Source organism: Protopterus annectens, chromosome 6.part1, assembly GCF_019279795.1.
Source record: "Protopterus annectens isolate FY-2018-M chromosome 6.part1, PAN1.0, whole genome shotgun sequence".
Taxonomy (NCBI): Eukaryota; Metazoa; Chordata; order Ceratodontiformes; family Protopteridae; genus Protopterus; species Protopterus annectens.
In genome coordinates, this window is record NC_056738.1 from 576,314,547 (window position 1) to 576,342,322 (window position 27,776).

At 40.7% G+C, this 27,776-nt stretch overlaps 1 protein-coding gene across 1 annotated transcript in view; it reads right to left on the reverse strand.

Annotated features, from left to right (window-relative positions):
• The window catches only part of LOC122805677 (glycogen phosphorylase, muscle form), a 761,024-nt gene that overhangs the window by 431,302 nt on the left and 301,946 nt on the right, over window positions 1–27,776 (reverse strand). The window contains exon 7 of the mRNA XM_044076012.1: window positions 20,189–20,271. Within this exon, the coding sequence (XP_043931947.1) occupies window positions 20,189–20,271 (83 nt within the window). The remainder of the gene's footprint in view (window positions 1–20,188; window positions 20,272–27,776) is intronic.

Consider the following 27,776-nt stretch of genomic DNA (forward strand, 5'->3'; position numbering starts at 1 on the left):
CAGCATACACTCCTCTGCATTCAGCTTGATTATGAGTGCTACGCTAACTATAGGTTCATAGGTAAGTACTAGGCTAGCTGTCCTTGTGGGCCATTTTAAGCCTAGCCAGTTTCCCTTTTGGTGTTTGAATTAACCTATCCCATTTGGTGTTACACTGGCCTTACACATCCCATGGTCAATTATATACTAACCTTAATGAGAATAACTGTGATCATATCATAGACAATTTGAGGGGACCCAATGCAAGGGATAAAGCATTTAGGAGCTGCCTCTGTCCAGCAGTAATATAAGGGGCAGTCCTGGAGTAAATATTCTAGAGCTACAGCTAGCAGAGAGGACTTGATTAACTAAGTGCCAGATGGCTGCCATGGTAGAATCATCATCATCATCATCAGCCCCTTTTTTCCCCATTTTTCTACATGGGGTCGGGGTATCGTGTTAACTGTCACCAACTCTCTCGATTCAGTGCCACAATCCTGCCTTCTTCAACACTCATGCCTGACTGTCGCAGATCTTCTTTCACACACTCAATCCACCTCTTTGCTGGACGTCCTCGCTTCCTCTTACCTTCTTCCTGTCTGTTCCAAATCTTCCTCACCAGATTGTCTTCTGCTTTTCTACACGTGTGCCCAAGCCACCATAATCTGTTCTCTTTGATTTTTTCTGCAACTGGAGCTACTTTGGCTTCTGCTCTTATGTCCTCATTTCTTCGTCTGTCCCACAGTATGCATCCTATCACCTATCTCAGGCACTTCATTTCCATCATCTCTAGCTTCAACTGTTCTGCCTTTACTGCCCAGGTTTCTGTACCATACAGTAGTACTGATCCCACCACTGTCTTGTACACCTTACTTTTCAGCTTCTTTGGCAGTCTTCTGTCAGACTACCCCTGATACTCTATGCCAGTTGGCTGCAGCCCTTCTGATTCTAGCTTTGACCTCTTCATTCAGACCACCCTTCTCCTCAACTCCTCCTCCTAGATACTTGAAGCTGTTTACCTGTTCCACTATCTTCCCTTCTATCTCTATTCTCAGCTTCTTCTGATTTCCCCATTTTGCTGCCATTACCACCGTCTTATCTGTGCTTAGTTTCATCCCATGTGCCTTCAGATTTGCATTCCATTCTCCTGTCCTTTGCTGAAGTTCTAGCTCAGACTCTGCCTGTACTGCCACATAGTCTGCACAGAGCAGCTTTGTTGATCCGTCCCCTCCAACCCGTCTACTAATGTAGTCCATCACCAATGTGAACAGTGGTGGGCTCAGAGCTGAACCCTGATGTACACCCACACCCACTGGGAACCCCTCTGTGAGGCCAAACATTGTTCATACTTGAGTCACTGGGTCCTTGTACATAGCCTGCACTAATTCTACCAATGTTTCTGGGACTTCAAACCACCGCAGTACTGCCCAGACCACCTTTCTTGGGACCTTGTCATATGCTTTCTCCAAGTCTAGGACTGCCCAGTTGGACTCTCTCCTCATCTCTAGCTTCTTCTCAAGTATCTGTCTCAATGCAAACATCGAGTCAATTGTGCTGCATCTGATCGGAATCCAAACTGCTCATCTCCCATCTTACATTCTACTACTCTGCTTATCCGTTTCACCCTCCAAAATTTTCATGCAATGTGATAGGAGTTTGATGTCTCTGTACTGCCCACAGTTCTGAATGTCCCCTTTGTTCTTGTACAGTGGCACAAGTATGCATATTCTCCAGTCACCTGGGATATGCCTTTCTCTCCACACTGCTATTAGTACCCTCAGGAGCCATTTCTCCCCTATCTCACCCAGCATCTTTATCATATCTGCTGTGACCTCATCTGAGCCTGCTGCTTTCCCTGACTTCATCTTCCTTAGAGCTGTTCTTACTTCTTGTAGGGTGGGCTCCTCCTCTTCTCTCTTCGTAGGCTGTTTCTGGGGCAGTACAGCTTCTGTGGGGTTTCCATCATTCAGAAGCTGCTGGAAATACTGCTTCCATCTGCCTTTGATGTCCTCTGGGCTGGTGAGCAGGTTGTTGCTGGCATCCCTTATGAAGGGAGTTTATCTTCTTTATCCTTCTGACTTTGCCTTGCAACCTGATATAGTTTGTTTGTGCCACTTACTGAATCACTTTCCAGAAGTTGGTACAGTGCTTCTGATGCCCTATTCTTTGCTATTGCAACTTTTTTCTTAGCTACTTTGTTAGCCAACCAGTATTCCTTCCTAGTCTAGCCTGTCTTTTCTATCTCCCACTTCCTCCTGCAGTCCTTTTCTCTTTTGATGACTTCCTGGACTTCTGCATTCCACCACCAGCTTTCCTTATGCACCTTATTTCCATACTTGGCTCAGCCACATATCTTTTCTGTAGTCCTAACACATGCTGTTTTTAGGCGCTGCCATTCTTCTTCAACTCCACCCATTTCCTCCTCTTCTTGGGGTGCTAGAGCCCCGAGTAATTCCTTGAACTGTTGTACTTTCTCTCCAGTCAACTTCCAGGTCATCAGTCTGGTCTCTGTTGCCCTTACAGCCTTTTCTGACCACTGCTTGCAGCGGATTGTGGCAACTAGTGGTTTATGCTGTGGACTGACTGTTTCACTGGGGAAGACTTTGCAATCATGGATTCTGCCCCACTGCCTTTTCCTTACTAGGAGGAAGTCTACCCGAGTTACATGTTGACTACTCTTGTATGTGATCTTGTGACAGTCTCTCTTTCTGAACCATGTGTTGGCTACTATCAAGCCATTTGCCAGACAGAAGTCTAGAATGGCTTCTTCTTTATTCCTGTTACCCCACCCATGTGGACCCAGGCAGTCCTTGTATCCTGTTCTGTCTGTCCAGATATGTGCATTCAAGTCACCCATTATCAACACCAATTCATGTTGTCCTGCTTTATCTAGTAGGTCCTGCAACTGCTATCTGAATGCACTCTTTTCCTCACTATCACAACCCTGCTGTGGGGCATAGGCTGAGATTATGAAAACTGCCCTATCATTACACTGGAGTCTGACTGCCATGAGTCTGTCATTAATTCTGATGATATCCCTTACTGCCTTCCGAAGAGTCTCTCTCACCACAATTCCTACACCATTTCTAGCCTGCCCTCCACCTGAGTAGTAGACTCTGGATCCCAAGCCAAGTGACTTTGCTGCACTGCCCTTCCATCTCGTTTCCTGGATACATAGGATGTCCAGCCTCCTCCATATCATCATGTTATCCACTTCGTAGATGCATTCTGTTTGTGAACCTACATTAAGCGTAGCAATTCTCAGTTCATATTTGGCAGGTTGGTTGGTTTTACGTCCAAGCTTTTGCTCAACAGAGCTCTCCCAGGTAACCCAGGCTAGGCAACTAGACACCGGCCAGCCAGTAGCTTATTGACCCTGGGTTTTATGGTGGGCACACACTGGCCAAGAGGGGCACATATACCCCTCCCAGTGTTAGCACAGGTCCCTGGTGCGGGTCAGAGTAGGCCGGATCCTCAAGCCACTTATCATCAGTAAATAGCCATTCCCATTTTTGGCAGCATTAGTCAACATGACCGAATCACCTAGAGACATATTTTACACCGTCAAGTGGCTAGCCCTGCCACGGTGCGCAGTCTGTGATCCATGTTCTCCTATCTTGAGGATACTGCGCACCATAGTAGATGCCCAAAGCAGTCGGTCTGTACAACTCTTCCCCCTATAGGGCACCATGTAGAGTCTGTGCTGTTGCCCACAGCTCCATTCATTAGTGAGTTTTAGATGGAAACACTCAGCAAGTTCTTCGGACATGGAAGAAACCCCACGGAGACACAGGGAAACTCCAAACATGCATTGGTCGGAGGTCAGGATCGAACCTTGTACCTTGTGCATGGGAGGCAAAAACCTTAACCGCTACGCCATCTGGTCTACCTCACTGGACTTCTACGCTGGAACGAGAATGTAGACTTATGCTGAAATGTTACACAACTCCACATCACCTTATGAGTGGATTGCATCAGCATGGATGAAAGGTCATAGACAGTACAGTTAGTAGGATAAAAGGTCAACAATGACATCCAGGAAACAAATACCGACTTAACCTCACCCACCACTTGGTGACACCCTTTCTCACAGAATATAAAAAGCGTTACCACACTGCTAATGTGACTCAATCAAATGAAACCCAGCTCTCTCTCCACAAGAAAATGGTCACTCAGTCCATCAATGGTTCACCTTGTAGAAAAGGCAAAGGACACCACAGATATTAGAGGGTGGAGAGTCAGGTCTTTGTGAGAGGGGAAGGTCCTGTATCAAAGGCCATAGGCCCCACCCATTCAGGAGCACTGAACACACACAGCTGTGTGAAATTAGGCAGCATAAATAAAAATATCTAATTTCCTTGCAGAATAATGGTCTACACATCTAAATCTAGACTCATCTCACTGACCTTCTAAGCTGGAAACGGGAATGTAGGCTTCTGCTGAAATGTTACACAACTCCACATCACCTTATGAGTGGACTGCATCAGCACCGATGAAAGAGGTCATAGACAGTACAGTTAGTGGGATAAGAGGTCAACAATGACATCCAGGAAACAAATACCGACTTAACCTCACCCACCACTTGGTGGCACCCTTTCTCACAGAATATAAAAAGTGTTACCACACTGCTAATGCAGAATCTTATTTCCAACTGACTGTTCTCACACAGGTTTCCAAGGCAATGAACATTCAGAGTGGGAAGGCTTAAGGGGAAAGATCATGGAACCAGTGTGGTGGATGTAACTTCTGTGGGAGGGAAATGATCTTCTGCATCAGGAAACAGTTATACAGTTCAGACAGAATCTTATTGTAGATTCAACTCTGTAATTCTGACGATGAGGAAAGAACCATGACAAAGGTTTACTTCCATAATTCCAAGCACTGCATGTCTTGATGTATTAAAGTTTCCTGCAAAAATGTCCCTACATGTTCTTGAAATGCAAATAATATGCCTACCCTTTAAGAATGGTTATGACAAATCACTGGGACTTGCAACTTTGAGTGCCAGGAATTGAACACTGCAGTACTACTACAAAAACAGAAAATATAAACACACATGCACTACTTGCATCCCTCTGCCCATGCTAGTTACATACATGTATATACTAAAGTCAAGATGCCTGTGAGCAAAGGAATACACTAAGGTACAGTAACCTGGTCTTTAATGTATACATAACACCTGCACTTCTGTGATCAACATTCTCTGAAGTCTTGTACATCCAAATGGTACCATTTAAGAAAGTATAAGCATCTTATGTACTTAACATAAATTTAGTGAGAGTCATGCAACAGATAACACTCTCACCTCTGTTTCAGGAATATAAGAAGGCCGTGGATTCTACTTCCACTCCAAGTGTCTGAACTGCTGACACTGCAGTGCAGTATTAGGGGTGCTACATTGACTGTGTCATTCTTCAGATAAGACAGTAAGCATTAGGTCTCACACGCATGAAATGGTGGTAAGTCTGGTGGGTGAAAAAAATTCCACAGCACCTATCAAAAAGACTAAGGGGAAGTTCCTCAATGCCCCAGCCAAATTTTTCCTAGTTGTAGAGATACCAACACCGAGCTTCCCTAAAAAAGCATCCAGTAGCCTAGTAGGACTAACCTGGTCAACAAATGAGAGAGAGACAGATATAGATAGATAGACAGACACAATGAGTAGATTCACTGCTGAAGTAATGACTCTTGGGAATTCCTGCCCCTAGATGCCACAAGCAGGCCTGAATAGTAGAGTTCTCACCTTCCCCCATGGCCAGCAGATGCCCACCCTTCCAAAGTCAGGATGTTGGTGGTGGTATAAAAGATAATCATCCAATACCACCTTTAGGTCCTTCTTGCCTCAGTCTGACTTCATGCTCTCCTAAATACCTGGAGCATGACCTGCCCAGATCTGTCACAAGACTGCATGGGAGAAGGTGATAGGAAGGAAGTGCACCCATCCCGACCCTACCTTCAAGGAAGATGGGGTGGAGTAGGAGGGAAGGAATTGGTGCTGTACCAATGAATCTACATTAGTGTTAAGCACCTAACACAACTCTATTATGTTCTTTGTAGTTCAGTGTTGCAGTAATGACTCCTGGAAGATTCCCAGTGCTTCAAGGAGTTGGGAGCTCCAGGTGAAACTAGCCACAGAAGAATGGCTAATGCTAATCATGCTCTGGCCATGGCCATAACCCCTAGCAGAGAGAAGCAACTGCTGCCTCTAAGACATTCTTGGTAGAGACCATCCGTAAGAAAGGCTGTAGTCATAGCCGTAACCCTAGTGGAATTTGCTCCAACACTACTTGGTGCTTGCTTCCAATGACACTGACAACAAAAGTAAATATGACTTGCAATCCATTCTAAGATATTTTTGCACATTCACAAAGTAACGCAAAAGGCCACACAAAGACCTAGTCTAATTTTCTGCAGATTTTTTTGTTCTGCCCAAATAATATCTCAGCTACCTATGCACATCAAGGGAATCCAATTGTCTCCTGCTCTTATTCTCTGGAGATGGGAACTCTCCCTTTGTGGAATCTCAAGAAAAGTTTGTTAAACATCAATGTCTGCAACTCAAAAATATACCTGTCTAAAGTTAGGGCCACCAGCAGAACGGTCTTACAGGTAAGCATCTCGATGGTGGTTAAAGCAGCTGGGTCAAAGGAGGAGCATAAGTTTTTCAGATACAAAGTTAATATTCCATGGTGAGGCTTGCTCTCTTCTGGGAGGTCTCAAATGAAGGACACATTTAAGAATTGTTTCATGGCTGGGTGAGAGTAGGTAGGGGGTCCAGGGGTAGACAGGCTAAGATGATGGAGACATAATGGCTGCTAACTCTTCTGTTTAGACACCAGTGTGAGAACCTTTTCCATTTACAAGTGTAGGATTGGTCTTCTAGCTTCCTTCAGAATAATTAAGACATCCTGTCAGTTTCAATGTGTTCAAGGGGAGGTGGATGATGGACCACTTGCTCTGAATGAGCAGGTCCACCTCCTGTGGAAGCACCATGGTTTCCCTCTGGTCATACTAAGAAGCAGGGACAAACCAGTGTTGCCAGAGTCAGAGGGGAGCTACTAGAACTGTTCTAGGCCCATCCCCCTCAATCATCTGCGGTACCCCCGAGATAAAGGATAAGGGAGGGAAAGCGTTGCGAAACAGAACTGTCCCATGAAAAGGAGAGGTCATCTGCAGGGCTCTTTTGTAAAATTTTCTGAGCTGCTTTTTCTAAGATGAAGCGAAAAGGTCTACTTCTGGCACATCCCATTTGCTAATCAAATGTAATAATACCTCCCTTTTTAACATGCACACATTTGGATGCACACATCTTCTGATTAGGACATCTCCTATGTTGTTTTGACATGAAGGATATCTGACCAATGGGGTGAAGCCCTTTTCTTGCGCTAGCTCCCAAACTCTGAATGCTCACCTCAAAATTAGGTAGAAGAGAGTTCTCATTCCCTCGTTTATGTACCACATCACAGGGGTGTTGTCAGTCCTTATGACAAGGGAGAGTGTGCATCATAAGGGTCCCAATACTGGACGGGCCCTCAAGTACAGCCATCATCTCTGATATTTGCATATTTTCTTAACTCTTTCCTCCCAAATACCCTGGACCTTTTATATCTCCTTAGTTAGCATCCTAAGTGATACACAATGCATCAGTGGTTAATATCTAGGTACATGTCACCAGACAGAAGGTGACTTCCCCTGTTTACTTGTACGGCTTCGACCCATCAATTAATCTCTTTCTTTATACAAGTAAGGAGAAGAAAAGTTTTCAAGAGAGCTGAAATAAGTGGTTCTTTAGGTACCACTGCAGCCTCATCATATGCAGACTGCCTACGGGGATTATCAGGATACAAGAGACCATGCACACTAGGAACCTGAGGAATTCTCTACCTGTGATGACTTTTAATCTACAGTCTTAATGAAACTGACAAGGGTCCAAGAAGGTAAATACTATGGGAAGAAATGGCCAGGGAATTGTTATGGCCGACAGCCTAGTACCAACCTATGAACCTTTGATAGGAACAAGATTTTCTCCAGAGGAAGGTAAGCTTTTTGGTCCATGGAGTCCACATCCGCTTCCAGGAATGTAACACTGGAGTATACTAGATGCGATTTCTGTAGATTTAGAGAAGGACCTACTTTGAAGGAAGGAGTCCATGGTTAACTGCAAAAATTACTTCATTTCCCAAAGGAAGGATGCCTGCATCAGGCAATCATCCAGGTAAGGATAAATGTGGGCATTCTTTGTTCTGCACAAGGCAAAGTACTGGGGCCACACATTTGGAAAAATCACTGGGAGCACTAGACAAGCCAAAGGGCAAGTCACAGAACTGCAAGTGAGTGTCTTGAAGCACAGGAACTGCCTGTGTCCCCCGAGCTAAAGGGATGTAAAGATTGGCATCTTCTAAGTCTAAGATGACCATGAGTACTCCTAGAAGGATTACAGGGTGGGGTTTTACAAGGTTAGCATCTTGAATTTTGGTACTAGCAAGAAATGTACTTAATCTTGACAAATCTAGAATGGGTCTCCCACCCCCTGTTTTCTTAGAACCATAAAAGTCTCGAGTAAAACCCTGTTCTTGTCTCCCTTTTTGGCACATGCTTTATACAGCTTGAAGCCAGAAGGCTTTGCATGTGTCCAAGCCAGTGAAAGCCGATTCTGTGGCACTTAGGTGATGCCCTGAATCCATACGTGGCTCCACAAAAATGCATGAAGTAACCTGATCTTCTGAGAGCTAGAACCCACATGTCTACTATGATTAGTTCCCACTGTGGTAAAAATAAGGACAACCTGCCTACTACACTTTCAGGAAAGGGAAGCAGTAGGAAAGGCTGGGGTGATGCTTTAATGAGTCATAGCTGCCAACTGATGGGACACTGGGACTGGCCCCTTCCAGGCTTTCATTCAGACTCACTTCTCCACTTTCTGGAAAGCTTACTTTGCCTACTTTTCTGAGCTTTCCCTTTGGTTTATTTGGAAGGAAAGGACCAAATTTTAGTGGGATAATTCTAGCTGCATTTAGGCAGGGGTGAGGAAAGTAGGAAGTCCTTGGCTGTCTAAAAAACTGGAGGAAAAGGTGAAAAACGTGTAAACACCTTTTCAGCAGGGGGTCCATAGAGGAGCTCCTTAATCAAGCTAGGCATCCAAGAGTTTTGCCTTTACAGGCTAAGAAAGGAGCTGTTCTCAGCCAAGCCAATCTCCTAATGACAGACCCTGTGGCAGCTGCCTTACTAGATGCAGCTACATAATGCATCATAGCCACACTTTAAGGAGGGTTTTGCCTGCTAAGAATGAAGAATGTACAATTCTAGCACTTACTTCTGCATACTTACCTTGGATCCCCTATGCTTTTCTGTTTCAACTAATCCAGAATGGTCGTCTGCTATTTCATTATGTTAAACTGACAAAACTGTTAGTCAAGGGCAGCAGACGTACAGGCTTATTTATTTATTTTAATTCTTAACACACACACAAAAAAATCAAGAGTCCTGTTCTCTTTATCATTTAGAATTGGGTTCCTGAAAGTACAGCCCTTGTGAGATTCAAGCACCCTATAGAATTTGTCAAGCTTCTAGGGGGCAGTGAAGCTGGGAGTCAGGCTGAAGGGATGTTTCAAAAAACACATCATCCAGGATCTCATACACTGGAGAAAAAGCAAGAGGACTCATTTCTGGCAGCCAAATGAACTGCCTAAATCTTATCTTGAACTGAGCGTATTCTTTAATCCGAAAGGCTCCTTCAGCTTGTAAACAGCAGCTCCAAATGACAGGCCCTAGATTATGCTGCAGCCAGGGTGCCTTCAGAGTTAGCATTAGAGCCAGAAGAAAGCTGGTTAACACAGATTAATTCCACCTCCTCCTCTGAGGAATAAGAGTTCTCCTGGAGGGAAATTTTCCTCTTTCTTTTACATGGTGACTCTTACAGCAGGACTTTGCTCGGTTTATTATCAAAATTTCGATTGAACATCACCGTTCTGTAGCATTATCAAATGAAATCCGTGAAAACCAGTCTGCCGAAATTTCATATCTCTGAAAAAACACAGAATTCCGCATTCAGTTCCTGTTTCAGAAACAAGCAGTACCCATGGGTCAAGAGGGCCGAGATTTAGCATTCCAGAATACTGGTGCTTGACAACTGCAGCATTTGGTGTTCAGACATTCCACATTTGGAGTTGGCGATGTTCAATCGAAATTTTGATAGTAAACCGGTTTTCTCATTTAGAGTATGACTGTGTGGATCTCGAACTCCAGAAGGTCCTCAAAACAGTAGGATAGGGTTCAGACCCATACAGTAGAGTCTGGGGTAAACTGAAGAGATGTATGTTTCCAGTTTGGGCCAAAGCTGTGGGATGAAGTTAGAATGCAAAGCCTCATGACATGCATGCATACAGCCAAGACCTGTATTAAGTTCCCAGATGCTTCTTAAAGAATCCTGGGGATTCCACCCTCTCCCCTCAATAACATCAGAAGCCAGGAACTGCATAGTGTGTCTGGACCCAAATTACTCCTATGGAGTCCCAGCTCAAGCAAACATTAGACATAGTGGCTTCACAAGAGATCATGCCAGAGGTCTCCACTGCAAGTAGCTGTTAGATGGGGCTGTGAAAATTCAACTCCTTTGACAAACCTAAGCCTGAAAGGGCTATCGGACATGGAAACTGGCTTCACCTTCCCTAACACCTCTTTCCATGGAATGCTTCTCCTTTCTCATTTCCAAACTCATAGGGGGGACCAGCAGATGCCATGGCATACCTGGATCATGAGTGGTACTTTTCTAAATACCTCTGAAGTGGCTCAGTTTCAAGCTTTATGGTTCTGTCATTGAAAAATGGGTGCACTGTGAACGACTGGGCACACTGTGCTCCAGACCCAGACAAAAAATAAGAGTGTGGAAGTCCCTATGAGCAATCTGCTTCTCACACTCTAAACAGCTATTCACTTTTTCTAATATCTAAAAAATGCTCAATGAAAACTACCACCTGAAGCCTAGTGCAGTACTTATCTGATCACCATGGCTTCAGGCTGAAACGTATTGAACAAGTGCAAACAGAGATGATTCATCTGACTTCAGAAGACAAGAAAGAACTGAAAATAGAGCCAGACGACTACCCTTTATGGCCGTGGGGGGATGCGAGTTGTCTAGTATTCAAGCTGACATTGGGCTTTTAGGGTCAGGATATCTCAAGAGTCATTACTGCAATGCTGAATTATGAAGAACATTACAAATTACTGCTGCCCATGCACAGCATGTCAAACTGATGTTCCACAAATAAACCGATCTGGTACAAAACGGTCTTTGCTTACAAAATAAAATCCTACTGTTTTTTATAATACAACCAAAAATCACCAGGGGACTGCTTCCATGCATTAGATTTAAAAGTTTAGGTTAAGGAGTCAGGATCTGGGTGAATCATGTATTTTGCATGTTACTTAAAAATTACATTTAAACATGGGATTGTACCATATGTCACAATGGCCATATACAAGACATAGCATTATACTGTTGTAAAATGACTCCCTTTATAATTCCCTGCATCTTGTCACTGACATTTGGATAAGTGAACCTTTCAGAACCCTACATTTTTCAGGCAGACTCCTACTTATGAACAGTATCAACTAGCACTGAATGATGTGCATTTACCACATAAAGGTATTACTCTGAACTCCAAAAGAAGCATCATCTAACCAGAGGCTAACTTTACTTTTAATATCACCAACTAGAACCAAAACTGGGCTTCTCTGTGAAACTATGACAATTACTAAAAACAAATGTCCTTGCCCTTTATAAGCACATGTCTTTTTGCATTAAAAAATAGTTACTGTATGGGACATTTTGACACAAGACTTCCTCATGGATGTATTACTGTGCACAACATGACCTGAGATGGGCATCATTGCATGGTATGATCCTACTATTCCATTCAAAGATGTTTATATCAGAAGAGACATTTTGATCTGTCTGACAAAAAGAAATGTTTAAAATTATGTGAATTACAAAAATATTTTCATTTCATTGTACTGACCTGAAAAGTGTAACTTCAAAGCATGGAGGACTTACAACCACAGCTGTAACCTGCACGGTTTCTGAGCTACAGCATTAAATTCAGAAGAAAAAAATTCTCTACTCCCACCCGATCTCAATACTACTGAATAAAATATTGTTACTGACAGTCAAAAGTGTTGCTGGTTCCAAAGCATTGAAAGTAGTACAGGACAATGATCAACGTACTGTAATAAAATCACTCACCTTGGATACAAGTAACAACTTCAAAAGAGAGTCCCAGAAGATGCAATTTAATACTGGAAGTCTTAGACCAAGTAGAAACTATTCATTTACTTAGATGCAGCCAGCAAACTGTGCAGTGTTACAAAACATAGCTGCTTACAAAGTTCTGTAAATTTCATAAGCAAGCAGTAAGGCGAATGACAAAAAAACTGCAATTAATGGTTGCTTATCCATTTCCTAAGGCACTGAATGACCCTCTTATAACAAAGGATTCAAAGTAGCAGTTTAGTACAAAAGATTAAGGTTATATTGCTAATGAGTTTCACCTCTTAAGTCCTCAGTCCAATTCCCTCAGTCTCCTATTTGCCACCTCTCTGACTTTGAACCGACTTTACCACACAATGTTTGTGCCTGAAAAGGGATGCTTGCGCTTAGTAGATTTGCCCATTTAACAAATGCATGCAATTTTTAAACAAGAAATATCTTTCTTGAATTATCACTTGCAACACATAGGCAATCATACATTTACATAAACAAAAACAAACCATATTGACATATTTGAACTGCAAACATTATACATCATATATAATCTTCTATACAGTCATTGTCAATCGAACATTACATAACTCGTTCAATTCCTGCCTTCCCTTAAACCTCATTCCTCCTCCAAAACATTATTCTGAATAAAGTTATTTTAATTAATTTGCTACTACCGTTTTCCAAAGATCCCATTTTTATTTTTTATCAATGTTACTATATTCACTACTTTTAGTACAGTTGGTCTAGACTTTAATTCTGCTGGCTGCCAAAAAAAACAATTAATTGAAAATGGAAATCAAACTCAGCAAGGCCTTTCTATGTCTAGGCAATTTCGATTCAGTATCACAGCTCAAAAAATAATTTCATTACATACTCCAATTTGCTCACACAGTATTTCTGACAGAGTAGTCTGCAGAGAATATTTTAAAAAAGTCTGCCAACTCCGTATTACACTCCCCAAAAAATGTTCACAATTACCTCTTTCTTCTCCATCATACCTCCAACATTTGCAATCTACCCAAGTAAAACTTCTCAAGTTGGGGTATAAAAATACCTATACAAACACTACCAAGCAAAAATCCTACATCTTCCAGACTTGTTGTACATTTGGGAGACATACATATATCCTCCCATTGTTTCTGTGATGCCCCTGCACTGGCCCAGTAATCAAGGAGCCTCAATCCTCACCACTAACACCAGTGAGGGACGTGCACATTGGGAGGATGACAAGTACACACACAGTAAAGTACAATTTCCCTTAACAGCACACAGAGATCACAGTCAGTCTGGGGCTGGTTTCTCTCTCTATCCCAGATCCTCAATAAGACTCCCCACTGGCACAGCTATAAGGTTAAAATCTCAGCCGAGTGGTCAAGCCAAAACCTCCAGCACCCTCTCTGTCCAACCAGTGCTTCTTGTCCCTGCCCAAGTAGCTGACACACACACACACACACACACACACACACACACACACACACAGATTTGATTTATATACAAACACACAGACACTCCTGGGGAAGGCTAGCACAGGTTTACTAGCTATGCCCCCTTCTACCCAGACTATAAGGTAGTAATCACTGCCACCAGCCACCCTTTATCAGCTACTATAAGACCCTTACAAAGGGTGACCAACTCTACTGTGTAATGTTACTATTATCCAAATGGTGAGTGTAACCAAAGCCAAGGTTATTTAAGAGTGGCCTGTACAGCGTCACCAAATGCATATGCAAGTACACTAAGAGCTTAAATATCGCTTAACAAACCAGCCACAATTAAAAAGTTTAAATATATTTAACAATAAATAATAAAAAAACAAGACAATATTCAATAACTCAACATAGTGACAGAGTTCAGAATCATAGGAAATATTTCATAACAACATTACAGGACAGTCTCAAATAAATACAGAAAACATCTAAACTAATCTTTACTGTATTCCTATCGATATCCAAGAGATATTATGCCCTAAATTACTTACTTACAGAGCAAAGCAAATGCTGATGAGGATGTTGTCAGATCCAAAGACAAATACAAAATGCACAGACTCGCTCTCTGATATAGTTCTTAAATTACTATCAAACATTTCTGCTGGATTATCTCAGATTACATCATTCTTTGTCACCTCTGTGTCAAAAATACTTATTTTTGAGAAGTTTGCCTGGAACTGGAAGTCGTAAAACAGTTAAAACACTTTTACCTTTGAAACCTGTATGTAATTATTTCTGTTTCCAGACAATAGAAAAACCTCCTAGCTCTAGCCATCCTGTCTCTTGGCTGAGATAAACACCATTGTAATACTCTTTGCTTTTCTTGAGGGTTTGCAAGTCAACTCTGTATATTTCAGCCATTACCAACAAAACATACATTTGCATAGGCATATAGATTATACACATTTCTGCTCTTTTCCAGCAGAGTACACTGTGGTTACATTCTTGACGCTCAGTACAGAACATACAGTTCAACACACACTTCTGCACCAGTAGTTTAATATACACATAACATAAGTTTTCTTACATTGTAAGGTAAACATACAAATCATATTACTATTCACAAAAGACATAGAATTATTAATAAAATTCCAGCTAGCTGGGCTGGCAGCCCTCACAGTTTCTTTGTGAATTGCTTATCCAGTCTCTCTTCCTAACACTTTTTAACTTAGTCCGATTCCTATAGCAAGCATGCAATATTTTATATGCCCTACCAATTATCACTTTTTAGGAGGAGCTTCTGTTCTAGATTCCACAAAAAAAAACTCTACCAGTGCTGTTCTTTCACTTAGGATCCCCCTATCCCTTTCTCTTTTCCTGTACTCTGATCACAATCCTTGATTGGGAAGGCAGTCTCTAGCTTGCAGTCTCTTCCCATTCCATTATATTTCCCTCTCTAAATATTTGCTCCCAAAACCTAGACTCCTTTGCCAGTTTTCTCCCGTAAATTTCAGCCCCCTCTTGAATATTCTCTGCACCCCTAATTGTAGTCATCCCTACTGGCAGTATCTCCTTTTCTCAATTATCCTGCTGGCTTAGTTTTTAGAATACTGCTACTTTATGAATATAGTATTCTGTATGGTTACTGTTACTCTACTTTAAGATCGGATTCCAAACTTTCAGTCTCTTGTGACTTCTTGCGCTTCCCGTTTCATCATCATCCCTTTCCATTTTGAATAAAAGTTTTCTGCTTGTGCTAGGAGCCTTAACTGTGTAGCTCAGAAATATCCTTTCAAATCAGGTAATTCCAAACCACCTTGCTCTGTTGGAAGGATTAACTTATCCCACTTGACCCTCTCTTCCTCTCCCAACTAAAATCCTTCAGTTCTATTAATCGCTATCCACAACTTCTCCTCTGTTGATAAAAATATGCCTGACTAAAGGGACTAAAACATTTTCACTGCTTGTATCCTGTATCCATATTCATAAAACAGAGCTTCCAGTTTCTCAATTTTTGTATTATCTTTTGTTTAGTCTCGTCCCATATAATTTTAGCTGCAATAACATCATTCTTTTTAACCCATACTCCTAAGTACTTCATTTAACCTTATCCTCATAAATATGGGTACTGCTGAACCAGCTGTGTGTGGGTATGTAGTTTACAGTTATTGCCTTTGTTTTCTCTTCAATAATTTTGTACCCCAAAAAGACCTGAAACTATCTCAGAATGTTCCACAACTCAGAAATGTCTTTTATTATCTGATACAAAATATCATCTGCAAATAATGATAACTTTTCTGAATTACCATACCAATCACATAATCTTCCGAGTCCCTTATTTTCTTTGTCAGTGGTTCTAAATATAACAGAAATAACAAGGAGGAAAGAGCACACCTCTGCCTGGTTCCTTTGTTCAAACAAAACTTATTGGAGATGACCCCCCACTCACACAACTTTTAACTCTCATCTCCGATCCCTCATATATCCTTCTAAATAACCTTATTATTGTGACAGGAAATACAAATGCTTCCACTGCCCTACTCAAAATTCCAGTTCACTCTGTGGAATATTTTCTCTCCATCAACACCCACCAGCAACATCGGTATTTTCTTACACTCTGCTTCATTCTAGATCATCATTGCTTATTAAGGTTAAATGTCTGCTTCCCCTCCAAAAAACCACTTTGATCTACATCAATTTTGTCATCTCCTTTGCCATTCTTTTAGCAATTACAAACAAAAACACTTTATAAACATGAAGTAAAAATGTTCCAACTGTAACCAGGTATCTCAGAAGAGAAGACAAACTTGTAGAAACAGCAAAAAAACTGAGGTGAGGCTCCAGGCTTTAAAATGTTTATTGTCCAAATGCACAGAACAACACAAGCACTTTCACCAAACAGGCTTCTTCAGGTGTACTGAAAAGAAGTGCTAACATCCCTATTTATACTAATTATGCTAATTACCAAATTAATTTTTAAAGGTATATTATAAAACAACATAAAATAAAAACTAGCTTATAATGTATATATATATATATATATATATATATATATATATATATATATATATATATATATATATATATATATATATATATATATATATATATATATATATAGATATATATGTGTGTGAACACAATTGTGAGAATGAAAACACTTGCAAAAAAACACATATAAAATCATATATATGAGTATATACATTCATAAGAAACCATCTCATCTGCGTTAAGGTTTATTTTTTAAAATTGGTCTTAAAGGAATATTTTCATTCAAACCATGCCCTGTGGTTGCCCTAAGTCTAATAATCCATCTTGCTTCTAAACTTTCAGTCTGTACCTTAATGTTCCCTCCTCTAATACTTTCAGATATTCTACCTATAGCCCTAAAAGAAAATATGTGTCTCATATTAGTATCCCTAATATGTCTAGCAAGGGCATTGGACTACCCTTCCTTATATGATATAGATGTTCCCTGATTCTATCTCTAAAGGTTCTATCTGTTTTGCCTACATAGAACTTTCTACAAGTTTTACATGTGGCCAGATAGACTGTGTGTTTAGAATCACATCTGGCATTAACACTGAAATTATAGGTCTCACCAGTGTCCGGGTGCTGGAAGGATAAACGTACCTATGGAAGTATAAAAATTACATTTGCCACAAGGTCTACTGCCTTTGGTGGTAACTGGAGTAATTTCTTCCTTTGGATAACACAACTGTCTACGTAGAGATTTTTGATTCTTAAAAGTAAACTGTGGTCGTGCTCCTATATGTTTACTTATTTGTGTGTCAGAAGTTAGAATGCTCCAGTTTCTATTGATATCAGTGTAACACTTTATATCCCTAGAATAACTGAAACATAGCCTCAAGGGTTGTGAATTTTTTACGTCTCTCATACTCTTGTTATCAGCTATAGGTTTAGAAAAATAAGGCTTAGCTTTACTTTGTCTCAGTTTCATAACGTTCTGTAACCCTTCACTGATAAGATGGGGTTCATAACGTCTTTCTTTTAACTCATAACTTGTCTTGTTAAGCTGTGAATCAAAATCATTAGCATTAGCATTTAACCTGGATGCTCTAAGAAATTGGTTTTGTGCTACATTCTTGAAGATGAACTGGGGTGCATGCAGTCTCTACTAAGTAAATTGTTAACATGACACTCCTTCCTATACAGTTTAACATTAAAATGACCATTCAAGTCCTGCAGCACAGTAACATCCAAGAAATTGATTTCACTATAAGAATGATTCACAGTAAACTTCAAAAAGTTAGTAGTAGTATTGATATATTCTACAAAAACTTTAAGGTCATTCACTGTACCCCCCCCCAGACCAAAAAAAGATCATCTACAAATCTAGAAAAAATCTTATCTTGTCTTTGAAATTGTCACTTTCTAGTATAGCTTGCTCCCATCCCAGCATCACAGCATTAGCATAGCTGTTGGCGCAAGAAGTTCCCATGGCAACACCTTGACATTGCCAAAAGAATCTGTCTTTAAAGATAAAAACATTATTTTCTAATACCAACCTTAGTAACAATCGTACAGATTCTACAATATTACTGTCATATTTACCACCGTCAACCAACAATTTAGTAACACTGTTGATACCACAGTCGCTCGGTATAACCGTAAACAAAGAAGTTACATCAAGTGTTACTAATAACAAGCGTGTACATTTGACTTGCGCGCTGTCACAGGTAAAAGTATACAAGTCTTTAACGAACTGTTCAGTGTCTTTTAATATATGGCTAGTTTCATTAATCAATGGTCGTAGTGTTTTTTCTAAGAAGATAGAAACTGATTCAGTGCACCAATTTCTGCTAGCTACTATAGGTCTCATGGGGGGGGTTAGTTAAACTTTTGTACACTTTGGGTAGACCTTGAATTATTGGTATAGTGGGACTAGAAATCAAAAAATAATTGTAGAGGTGAACATCTATCAAATTTGCTGTAAACATATCTTTCAACTGTCTATGCACACAGTCTATCATTCTGTAAACATATGCCTTACTTAGAGTTTTGTAAACTGTACCATCACTCAACATTAAAGACATTTTATTAAAATAATCATCCTTATCTAAAACAACGATAGGCCCTCCTTTATCTGCAGGGCGTATCATAATCATAGAATTAAGTCTGCAGCCTTTTTAATGCTAAATATTCATCCCTATTTAAATTATGCCACTTCTTTATATCATTCTTAGCATTCTGCTGGTAAAAAACTTTGTATGCATCATCAATGCATAGTTTTTCAAAGGCTGATAAAAGTGGATTTAATTGAGAAACTGACAGTAATAAATAATGCTCTCATTTAAAAGTACAATACAGTTTTGTGACAGTCCTTTAAAATACAAATTCTTAGCTTTAAAATAACTTTCCTGAAGAGAACAGTATTAATAGTCAATAAATATAACTGAACAGAACATATCTGTCCAACAAAGGAACAGCACCAAACTGACTAATCTTCAAAAGCCTCAGAGGAACGTATGCTTCAGTGGCAGTAAAGCTCTGAAGGGCTTTAGCACTCAAACATGTCATTTAGTCAAGTCATCTCAAGGTGCCCTATAGTTTGGGTGCATGGAAGCTGCCCCACAGCTTTGGAAACTCACTGGTTGTTACATCCTTGGCAAGATGTAACCCATAAACCCAAGGCTACTACGGCAGTGATCAATATGATGAACATTAATGGGTACTTCAAGCTACTGTGATTAGCCAGTTATCAATGTCTTTGAACATTTGGTACAAAGCTTACAAAAAATTACTTACTCTTGCTGTGTGTATGACTTGACATACCACTAACTTACAGTTTCTAATTCCTTTGTTTGTTGATGCAAGACACGTGAATGCAATTTTGGTTGGCCTTATGGCGATACCACTAACGCATAGCATGTCTGCTAAAGCACTGTACGTCTTCCTATACAATTCACATGAATTATTAAACAATGGAATGGTTTTACCTGCCCCCCCCCCCCAAAAAAAAGTATACTATAATCCCTTCAGGAGGTAAATGCCATTATATCACACCAGACAGTTTTACAGCCAGTGAAAACATACTAGTTTATATGAAAATAAAAAGACCATTCTTAAATTGTTACCAAGTTGCAAAACAGTGATGATTTGATAAACCCTGTCCCACAAAAACAGAAATACTAAAACACATGCCTGGATCTGATACCTGAAACGGATGAATACAGTTAGTGTCAGATGGATATCTGCATTAGCAACATAATTGATTAGTCCAAAGAGTAAACTTTTTTGTTAATATTCATGTTTGTCCATCTAATGGTATTGAGCTTCTTTGCTTTAATCAACAGTGGCACGTACAGACCAGCTGTAACAGATCCTCATACATCATGCAATGTGTTCGGCCCACAAAGTCCTTAGCAGTAAAAAGTTAACTTCCTTTAGAAGTTTTCTTATAGTCAACCTGCTATACCACACATACATGGTTAAAAATCAGCTCTGCTGCAATCTACATTTTTTCAACATATATAGACTACGGTCTCCACAGTATACTTACATTATCATTTGGATACAAAACTCGGGAGATGTTTTCGGCCAGGTTTCTGTCCAGCACTGCCTGGATGTAGCCACCCACATTAACTGTTCAGAGAAGAAAAAAAAAAGGTGTGGTAGTTAAATATATTTTTATTTTATCCACAAACACAACAATCAAAAAATAAACAAAAAGAGAATACACATCCTCCCAGTAATGCCAACTGTAAAACAATAAAATTACTACCAAAGTCAATAGAGGTAGAACACACAAACACTTGCTGTCAGAAAATAGCAGACAGGCCTAACAGGGCTACCATATGCTTCTCTCAGTACCTTAAAAAAGTACGTCTGCCATACTAGGGATTCTCACTGAGGGGTCATTGCCTGGGCTGAATCACAAACGCAGTAACTGCCAGGGTAGGAAAAGCCACAGAACTACCAAGCACACAACTCAGAAAGCTACGTCCTGGCCTTCTGTAATACCACATAAGGTCAAGCCCCAAAGCTGTGTCTGCTGAAGGGGTATGTAGCAACTTCACAAATACCTTTAATGCAGGCATTGTTGTAGCAAAGACTGGAATCAACTACTCCTGTACTGGAGTTAGCTTTGACTACATCATTAGCCAATGGAAATTCTGAATCTGCTGGCAAAAGATAATGCAGTTGTCAATCCACTTGGAAAGTGACTGCTTTCAACTGTTCTTACATTACCTCACGATGCAATGAGGACAAACAGCTTAACAGTCGTCTTGAAACTGCATGTCATTTCAAGTGAAAGCGGAGTGGACTGTGCATATCCAGAGTGTAAAAGACTCTTTTCTCCCCTCATTTCTGTCCCATGAAGAACACGGAATAATTAACTAGTTCAGGGGCAATCCTGAAACCTCAGAAGAAAACTTTTGACAATGCCATCTGAGTGATACCACAAATAAAATAGGAAAACGCAGGTGGCAATATATACAGTACAAGGGACTGCTGCTTTAAGCATGGTCTATTCAGACAATATATAAAAACATATTAGTTCCTTGAGTTGAACTCTGAATACAACTAGTTAAAATTTACAATAAATTGGAGCATATAACATGGTCAGGGATCATTTAAGTCTTTATCTTACAAGCATAGGAAGGTATATGCAATTATTTTAAATAAAATATGTCAGCTAAGAGATTATTAAATGGGTTCACAGGTTCAAAGTACACAATCCCAAAGCTCACAGAATGGCTTGACCTGGGGTGAATTTACAGGTATCTATGACTGACTACACTCATACCTCTCAACCTGCAGACACTGAAGACAGGAACAAAGGCCCTTAAAAAAGTAGGTGCACCCAGCCAAAAATCTGGACATATAGTTATCATAAAATCTGAATACCAAATAGCACATAGCTTTTCTTGCTTCCAGTAAAACTGTGGAATATTACTCAGAAACGCATGTCGGAAAAAAAAAACAGAGTGACAAAAACAATGCAAAATACAAGCACATTATGACAGAGACAGTCTAAACTTTCAAGGCTTTAAGGAAGTGTACTGCAAAATTCTACCACGCACATTAATATTTTTTTGCTTCTGAAAAAGGAAGATGTTAATATGTGTGTTCCCTTTTTTTAAATTACTGTTGTCGTAGTTCGTTCTTCATGTAGTGTAGTTTTCTGTGCACTAAACAGCATAAGAAAAATCACACAGGATGAGGGTGATTCCGAAAATTGCGTAAAGGGATAAATCAAGCCTGAAAATATGGACATACTTCCAAAAATGGGCATCCTTTGCAAGGGTAAATCAGGTCCGAAAATACAAATATTCTTTCAAAAGTGGGACAGCTAAGAGCTCTGACTACATTGTATGATCAGCACAGTTTGAGCTGACTGGGTCTATTGTAATTTAAAAGTTAAATCTACCTCCCTTTACTTGGAATGTAGATAGACATTTTTCATCCAAATGACCTTTTCCCACTTTATCTCACATATGTCAAATACCAGATATTAATTCCTGGAATATACTGTTTAATGACATTCTTAGAAGTTACAAAAAGACAAAAAAAGTCAAGTTTGATGGAAATTTGAATAAGGAAAAAAAAATATGAAGTAACTAATGAATAAGGTTAAAACTGGGGAATGGGGTCAATACTGTGGTTCTGAAAGTCTATCGAAAGTTAATGGAAAACGGCTAAACAACCGCATAGGCATGCTTTCAAAAAATCTGATAATGTAGGCAATCACTGAAGAGGTTGGCTGAACAGGCTTTAGATGCATTTTATACAGTTTTTAATAAATTAAGCTCATTGGCAGTCTAAACATTATTCTGGAAGTTTGAGATAGTGTTACCATCTCACACAAGGATCTAAAGTAGAAGTTGCGAAACAAATCGTTTTTGAAAAAATAGAAAACAACTCGCTCACATGAATTAGTAAGCTACATCTTTCTCCTCCAATAGATAATAGCATATCAATTTATGGATCAGCAAAACTCCAACTTTTTACATCTCCCACCAAATAGCAATGGTATATTGTACAGCGTCCCTTTACTTCAAATTCCAAAGTATTCCTAACAACCTTTAATGCCACAGCAAACAGCTGTTCCTGTATTATGCATATAAATATTCCAGGAAATACACTGATCCATGATGGTATCCTAGGGGAAAAAAAGGGGGGTTGCAGATAGAATTAGAATATTATGATTTTTTTTACTGCATTTTTCACTCACACTTCTAAACCTGCAGATGCTAAAGTCGGAATCAACCACAGTGCGTTAATAACAGGTGAACTTTTTAATGTGGGAGGATGCAGTCAACGGACTTGGAAAGGGCTAACTGGACTATCACACAGAAATTATTAGAGCAGAAAGCATTCTAGTTTTAGAATTAATGAAAATATACAATATAACACAAACTAAAAGCCTTCCTGAATTACAACTAAAATCTCTAAAGATTACACAAAGATATTTACTCCTTAAACAAGGCTAGACTGTAGATTCAGTTAAAACAGCAAAGTGTGTAACTGACATATCAGTTTAACTAGATTTATGCTGCATTTAAAATGAGTCCTACTGGAACATAGTTCATTACTTAACTTGCCATACTGGACAGACAAAAAAAACAGTGTCCAAAACTATATAAATCAAGTACAAGGGAAGAATCCTCCCAAAAATTAAGGGGAATAATGCATTAGAATGTTACGAGAAGAGGAAAAAAAAAACGACTGCAACAAAATCTACAGGGGAAACATGATGTTATCTTAAGTAAAAATGCCTACACTATGAAATATTAAAATGACTGTGTAGCATCCTACAAGCAGGAAGAAATTGAACAAAAGCAGTTATGTTACAGTCTTTCTGTACATGCTATCGGCAGGGAAATTAAAACAGTCATTCATACGGGTACATACTAGAAAAAATAGACGTTAAGTACTTACCATAATGTTCCATGTGAGTTGTTTATCTCGCCTTTATTCTCACTGATGGGTTCGGAGCCAATCCTCTGCTCCGACACGGCCAATAGCAAGCTCAAAGTTTTCCAGTAGCTCGAGACCAGCCCCTTATCCCACAATGCACTGCTGGAATTACCTCAAATCTTGTTTGCTGCGAATAATAGTCTATACATATATACAACCCATACATACTCTCTTATATATATATAGTACAGTTTTGTACCTACCATAAATGTAGATGTCCGAGAGGCATGCATCTGCAGTCCTTACAAATGGGTTGTCCTGTTGTCAGGCAGCCCTTCGGTCGGCCAGATTCCAAAGTCTGGGTCTGGCCTCGGCTGATGTCGCACTTCACCCGACGTCATAGCTGCAGTTCTTCGGGTATAAAGGTATCAGCCGACGCCATTTTCCTCAGTGTTTCTTGCCCCAGATGCCAGGTGCCCTCTAGGAAGGCTAAATTTGGATAATTGCAAAGGTTTCCAAATAAGAAAGGGCAAATAAAAATAAACATGTATATACATATATACAAACAAATACACCATAATAGATTCCCCCAGCTAGCTAGAAGATGGGCAAATACCCTAGGAGTACCTCAGAGGGGAAGGAGGGAGGGTAATCCTGACTGCAGATGCATGCCTCTCGGACATCTACATTTATGGGAGGTACAAAACTGTACTATGTCCTTCAAGGATGCATCTGCAGTCCTTACAAATGGGTAGAATACCATAGCCAAACTGGGGGAGGAGGAGCAATAAGATTATGGTGTAGTTAAGATCCCTTGCAAAACAGCAGTGGCAAAACCTGCTCGGGATCTGGAGTATAAGGGTAGATTATAATGCTTGGCAAATGTATGCACGGAGCTCAAGTAGCAGCCTCTAAAATGTCTTTGGTAGCCACTCCTCGTAAAAATGCTGTGGTAGTGGCTGTAGCCCTTGTAGAGTGAGGTCTGATGTTTTCTGGAGTTTTCTTCCCATGGTAAGAGTAACAAAATCTAATGCAATTTCCTATCCACTTAGAGATTGTCTGTTTTGAAATTGCTTTTCCTTCCATTCCTGTTGCATATGCTACCAGTAGCTGGTCAGTTTTTCTATTGCTCTTGGTCCTGTCCAGGTAGTAACGCAATTGTCTATGTACATCCAAGGTATGTAACAGTCTTTCTCCCTTGTTCTGTGGGTTGGGGAAGAATGTGGGCAGGTGGATAGCTTGGTTTAAAGATACCCTGGAGACCACCTTTGGCATAAAAGTAGGATTAGTTCTCATGGACACTATCTTGATGGAAGATAAGGAAGGGCTGTACTGCCATTAATGCCTGTAGTTCAGAAACCCTTCTTGCTGAAGTGATTGCAAGCAGGAAAGCAGTTTTCCATGATAAGTACTGTAATTCTGCTGTTGCTGCTGGCTCGAAAGGAGGGAGTGTCAACTTTTCTAGCACAAAGTTCAAGTCCCATGTGGGCAATGGTGGCTTCCTAGGTGGCTTTACATTTTTAATTCCTCTCAGAAACTGCCTGAGCAGAGGATGTGAGAAGACTGGAGGGTCCATGTTGTATTCTGCTGAAATAGCTGATGCATGAATCTTAATGGAAGAATAGGACAGGCCATTGTGGAAGAGTTCTGCCAAGTATTCCAGGATGTTAGCTATGTTTACCAGTGACACATTTTCTCCTTTTGCTGCACTCCAAATGAGATATCTTTTCCATTTTGCTGAATAATTTTTTCTTGTTGATGGTCTGCAAGCCTTCAAGATAATGTCTTTAACCCTTTGAGATAAATCTGGGTTATTTTGTCCTATGCAATGTTCCAGGCAGCCAGCTGCAGTGTTTTTAGGTTTGGATGCAGGGTTTTGAAGTTGTTCTGTGTTAACAGTAAGGGAACTAGGGGCAGAGGCCATATTTGTTCCCGAGACATACTCCTCAGTAATGGGTACCAATGCTGCCGCGGCCAGTCTGGAGCTATCAGGATGATCCTTGGACGGTCTTCTTTGATCTTCAATAGCACCTTGTGCATCAAAGGAAGAGGTGGGAATGCATATGCTGTCAGGTTTTCCAACAGAAGATAGAGTCCACCTTCCAAGCAGAGTGGGTGGTATGCCCTCGTGCAGAATTTTTTCAATTGGTGGTTGTGTGGGGATGCAAATAAGTCTATTTCTGGTAGTCCCCATTTCCCTGTAATGGTTTTGAAGATGTCTGGATGCAGCATCCATTCGTGGGCATCCGTGGTAGTTCTGCTTAGGATGTCTGCTAGTATATTTTCTTTTCCTGGTACAAATATTGCTTGTAACTGAATGTTGAAGCTCAGGGCCACATTCCAGAGGTCCATTGCCATCCGGCATAGAGGATATGAATGCGTGCCTTCCTGTTTGTTGATGTACCACATAACTGTGGTGTTGTCCGTTCTTATCCGCAATTGACCCTGTCGAAGAAATGGTCTGAATGTCTGAATTGCCAGTTTTACTGCCAGCATCTCCTTTTGATTTATGTGTAGGTGCCGCTGGTCTTGAGTCCATAAGCCTTGTATGCACTTGTCCAACATGTGTGCCCCCCAACCGAGGTCTGAGGCGTCTGTTGTGATGGTCTGGCTTGGTTGAGGTCTGTGGAAGGGCAGTCCTTTGTTTGATTGACAGGCCTGAGCCCACCATTGGAATTCTTGCTTCAGGCATGGAATTATTGGAATTCGGGTTTCTGGGCTGTGCTTGTGCTGAGACCATAAATTCCTTAGGTACCACTGTAACTTTCTCATATGTAGTCTGGCATGTGGAATCAATATTATGCAGGATGCCATGTAACCCAGGGCTTGCAGGACTTTTCTTGCTGTTAGCTGGTTCTGCTTTGTTAATGCCATGAAGTAGAGAGGAGGTGCTTCTGTTTTTCTACTGTTAGGAATGCCATTTGGTTTGATGTGTCCAGCTCTGCACCCAAGAAGGTTATCCTTTGGGATGGTATCAGCCTTGACTTTTTTATATTGACTGTGTATCCCAGGGCTTGCAGTAGATGAATGACCTTTTCCAAATCTTTTGTTAATTTGTTTTTGTTGTCCGCTTGTAACAGGCAGTCGTCCAGGTAAGGGTAAATTTGAATTCCTGAAGCCTGCAATGAGCCATTACTGATGCCAGGCATTTCGTGAATACTCTGGGCGCAGTAGATAAGCCAAAGGGCAATGCTGAGAATTGATAATGCTCTGATCCTGCAAGAAATCTGAGGTATCTTCTGCAATTTGGTCGTATGGGGACGTGCAGGTATGCCTCCTTGAGATCTAGAGTTACCAGCCAAGACTCCTTGCCCAGCATGGGAAGAAGCTGCTGTAGGGTCAGCATTTTGAATTTTGGAACAATGAGGTATGTGTTTAGAGCGGACAGGTCTAGAATAGGTCTCCATTGATTTTCTTTTCTTGGTACCAGGAATAGCCTGGAGTAAAATCCTTGCCCTTGTTCCATAAACGGTACCCTTTCTATAGCTCTCATCCTTAGTAAGTGATTTATTTGTTGTAGAGCTTCTGTTTTCCGATTTGGAGGTAGGTTTGGCATTCCTCTCTTCCTTGGTAAAGTATGGAAGTGAAACCTGTAACCTTGGTCTATTGTCCGATTTGTCTCCTGTGATGTAGTGCCAGTTTACTGAAAATAAGGCTAGCTTTCCGCCTAAGGGTGCTTCTAGTTGTTCCCTGGTAGGCGGTGCCAGAGCCAAGTCACTGTGATTGTCCTGTGGAAGCGGTGGTGGCTGTATCTGTGGCAGTACCTCGCTGGTTGTTAGCCTGCCATTGACGTCCCCTGTAGGCACCTCTGGATTGACCCCTGCCTCTTGAGCGCCTATTCCTGCCTCTCTGGGCTCTGGAGGTGTCTGGAAAGGACCAATTCTTGGAAGGCCAGTTCCTACTAAACCTTGGAGGCTGGACCTGCAAGAAATCCTTGACTGTCTGCTGAAGGGGTATGTAGCAACTTCACAAATACCTTTAATGCAGGCATTGTTGTAGCAAGACTGGAATCAACTACTCCTGTACTGGAGTTAGCTTTGACTACATCATTAGCCAATGGAAATTCTGAATCTGCTGGCAAAAGATAATGCAGTTGTCAATCCACTTGGAAAGTGACTGCTTTCAACTGTTCTTACATTACCTCACGATGCAATGAGGACAAACAGCAACAGTGCGTCTTGAAACTGCATGTCATTTCAAGTGAAAGCGGAGTGGACTGTGCATAT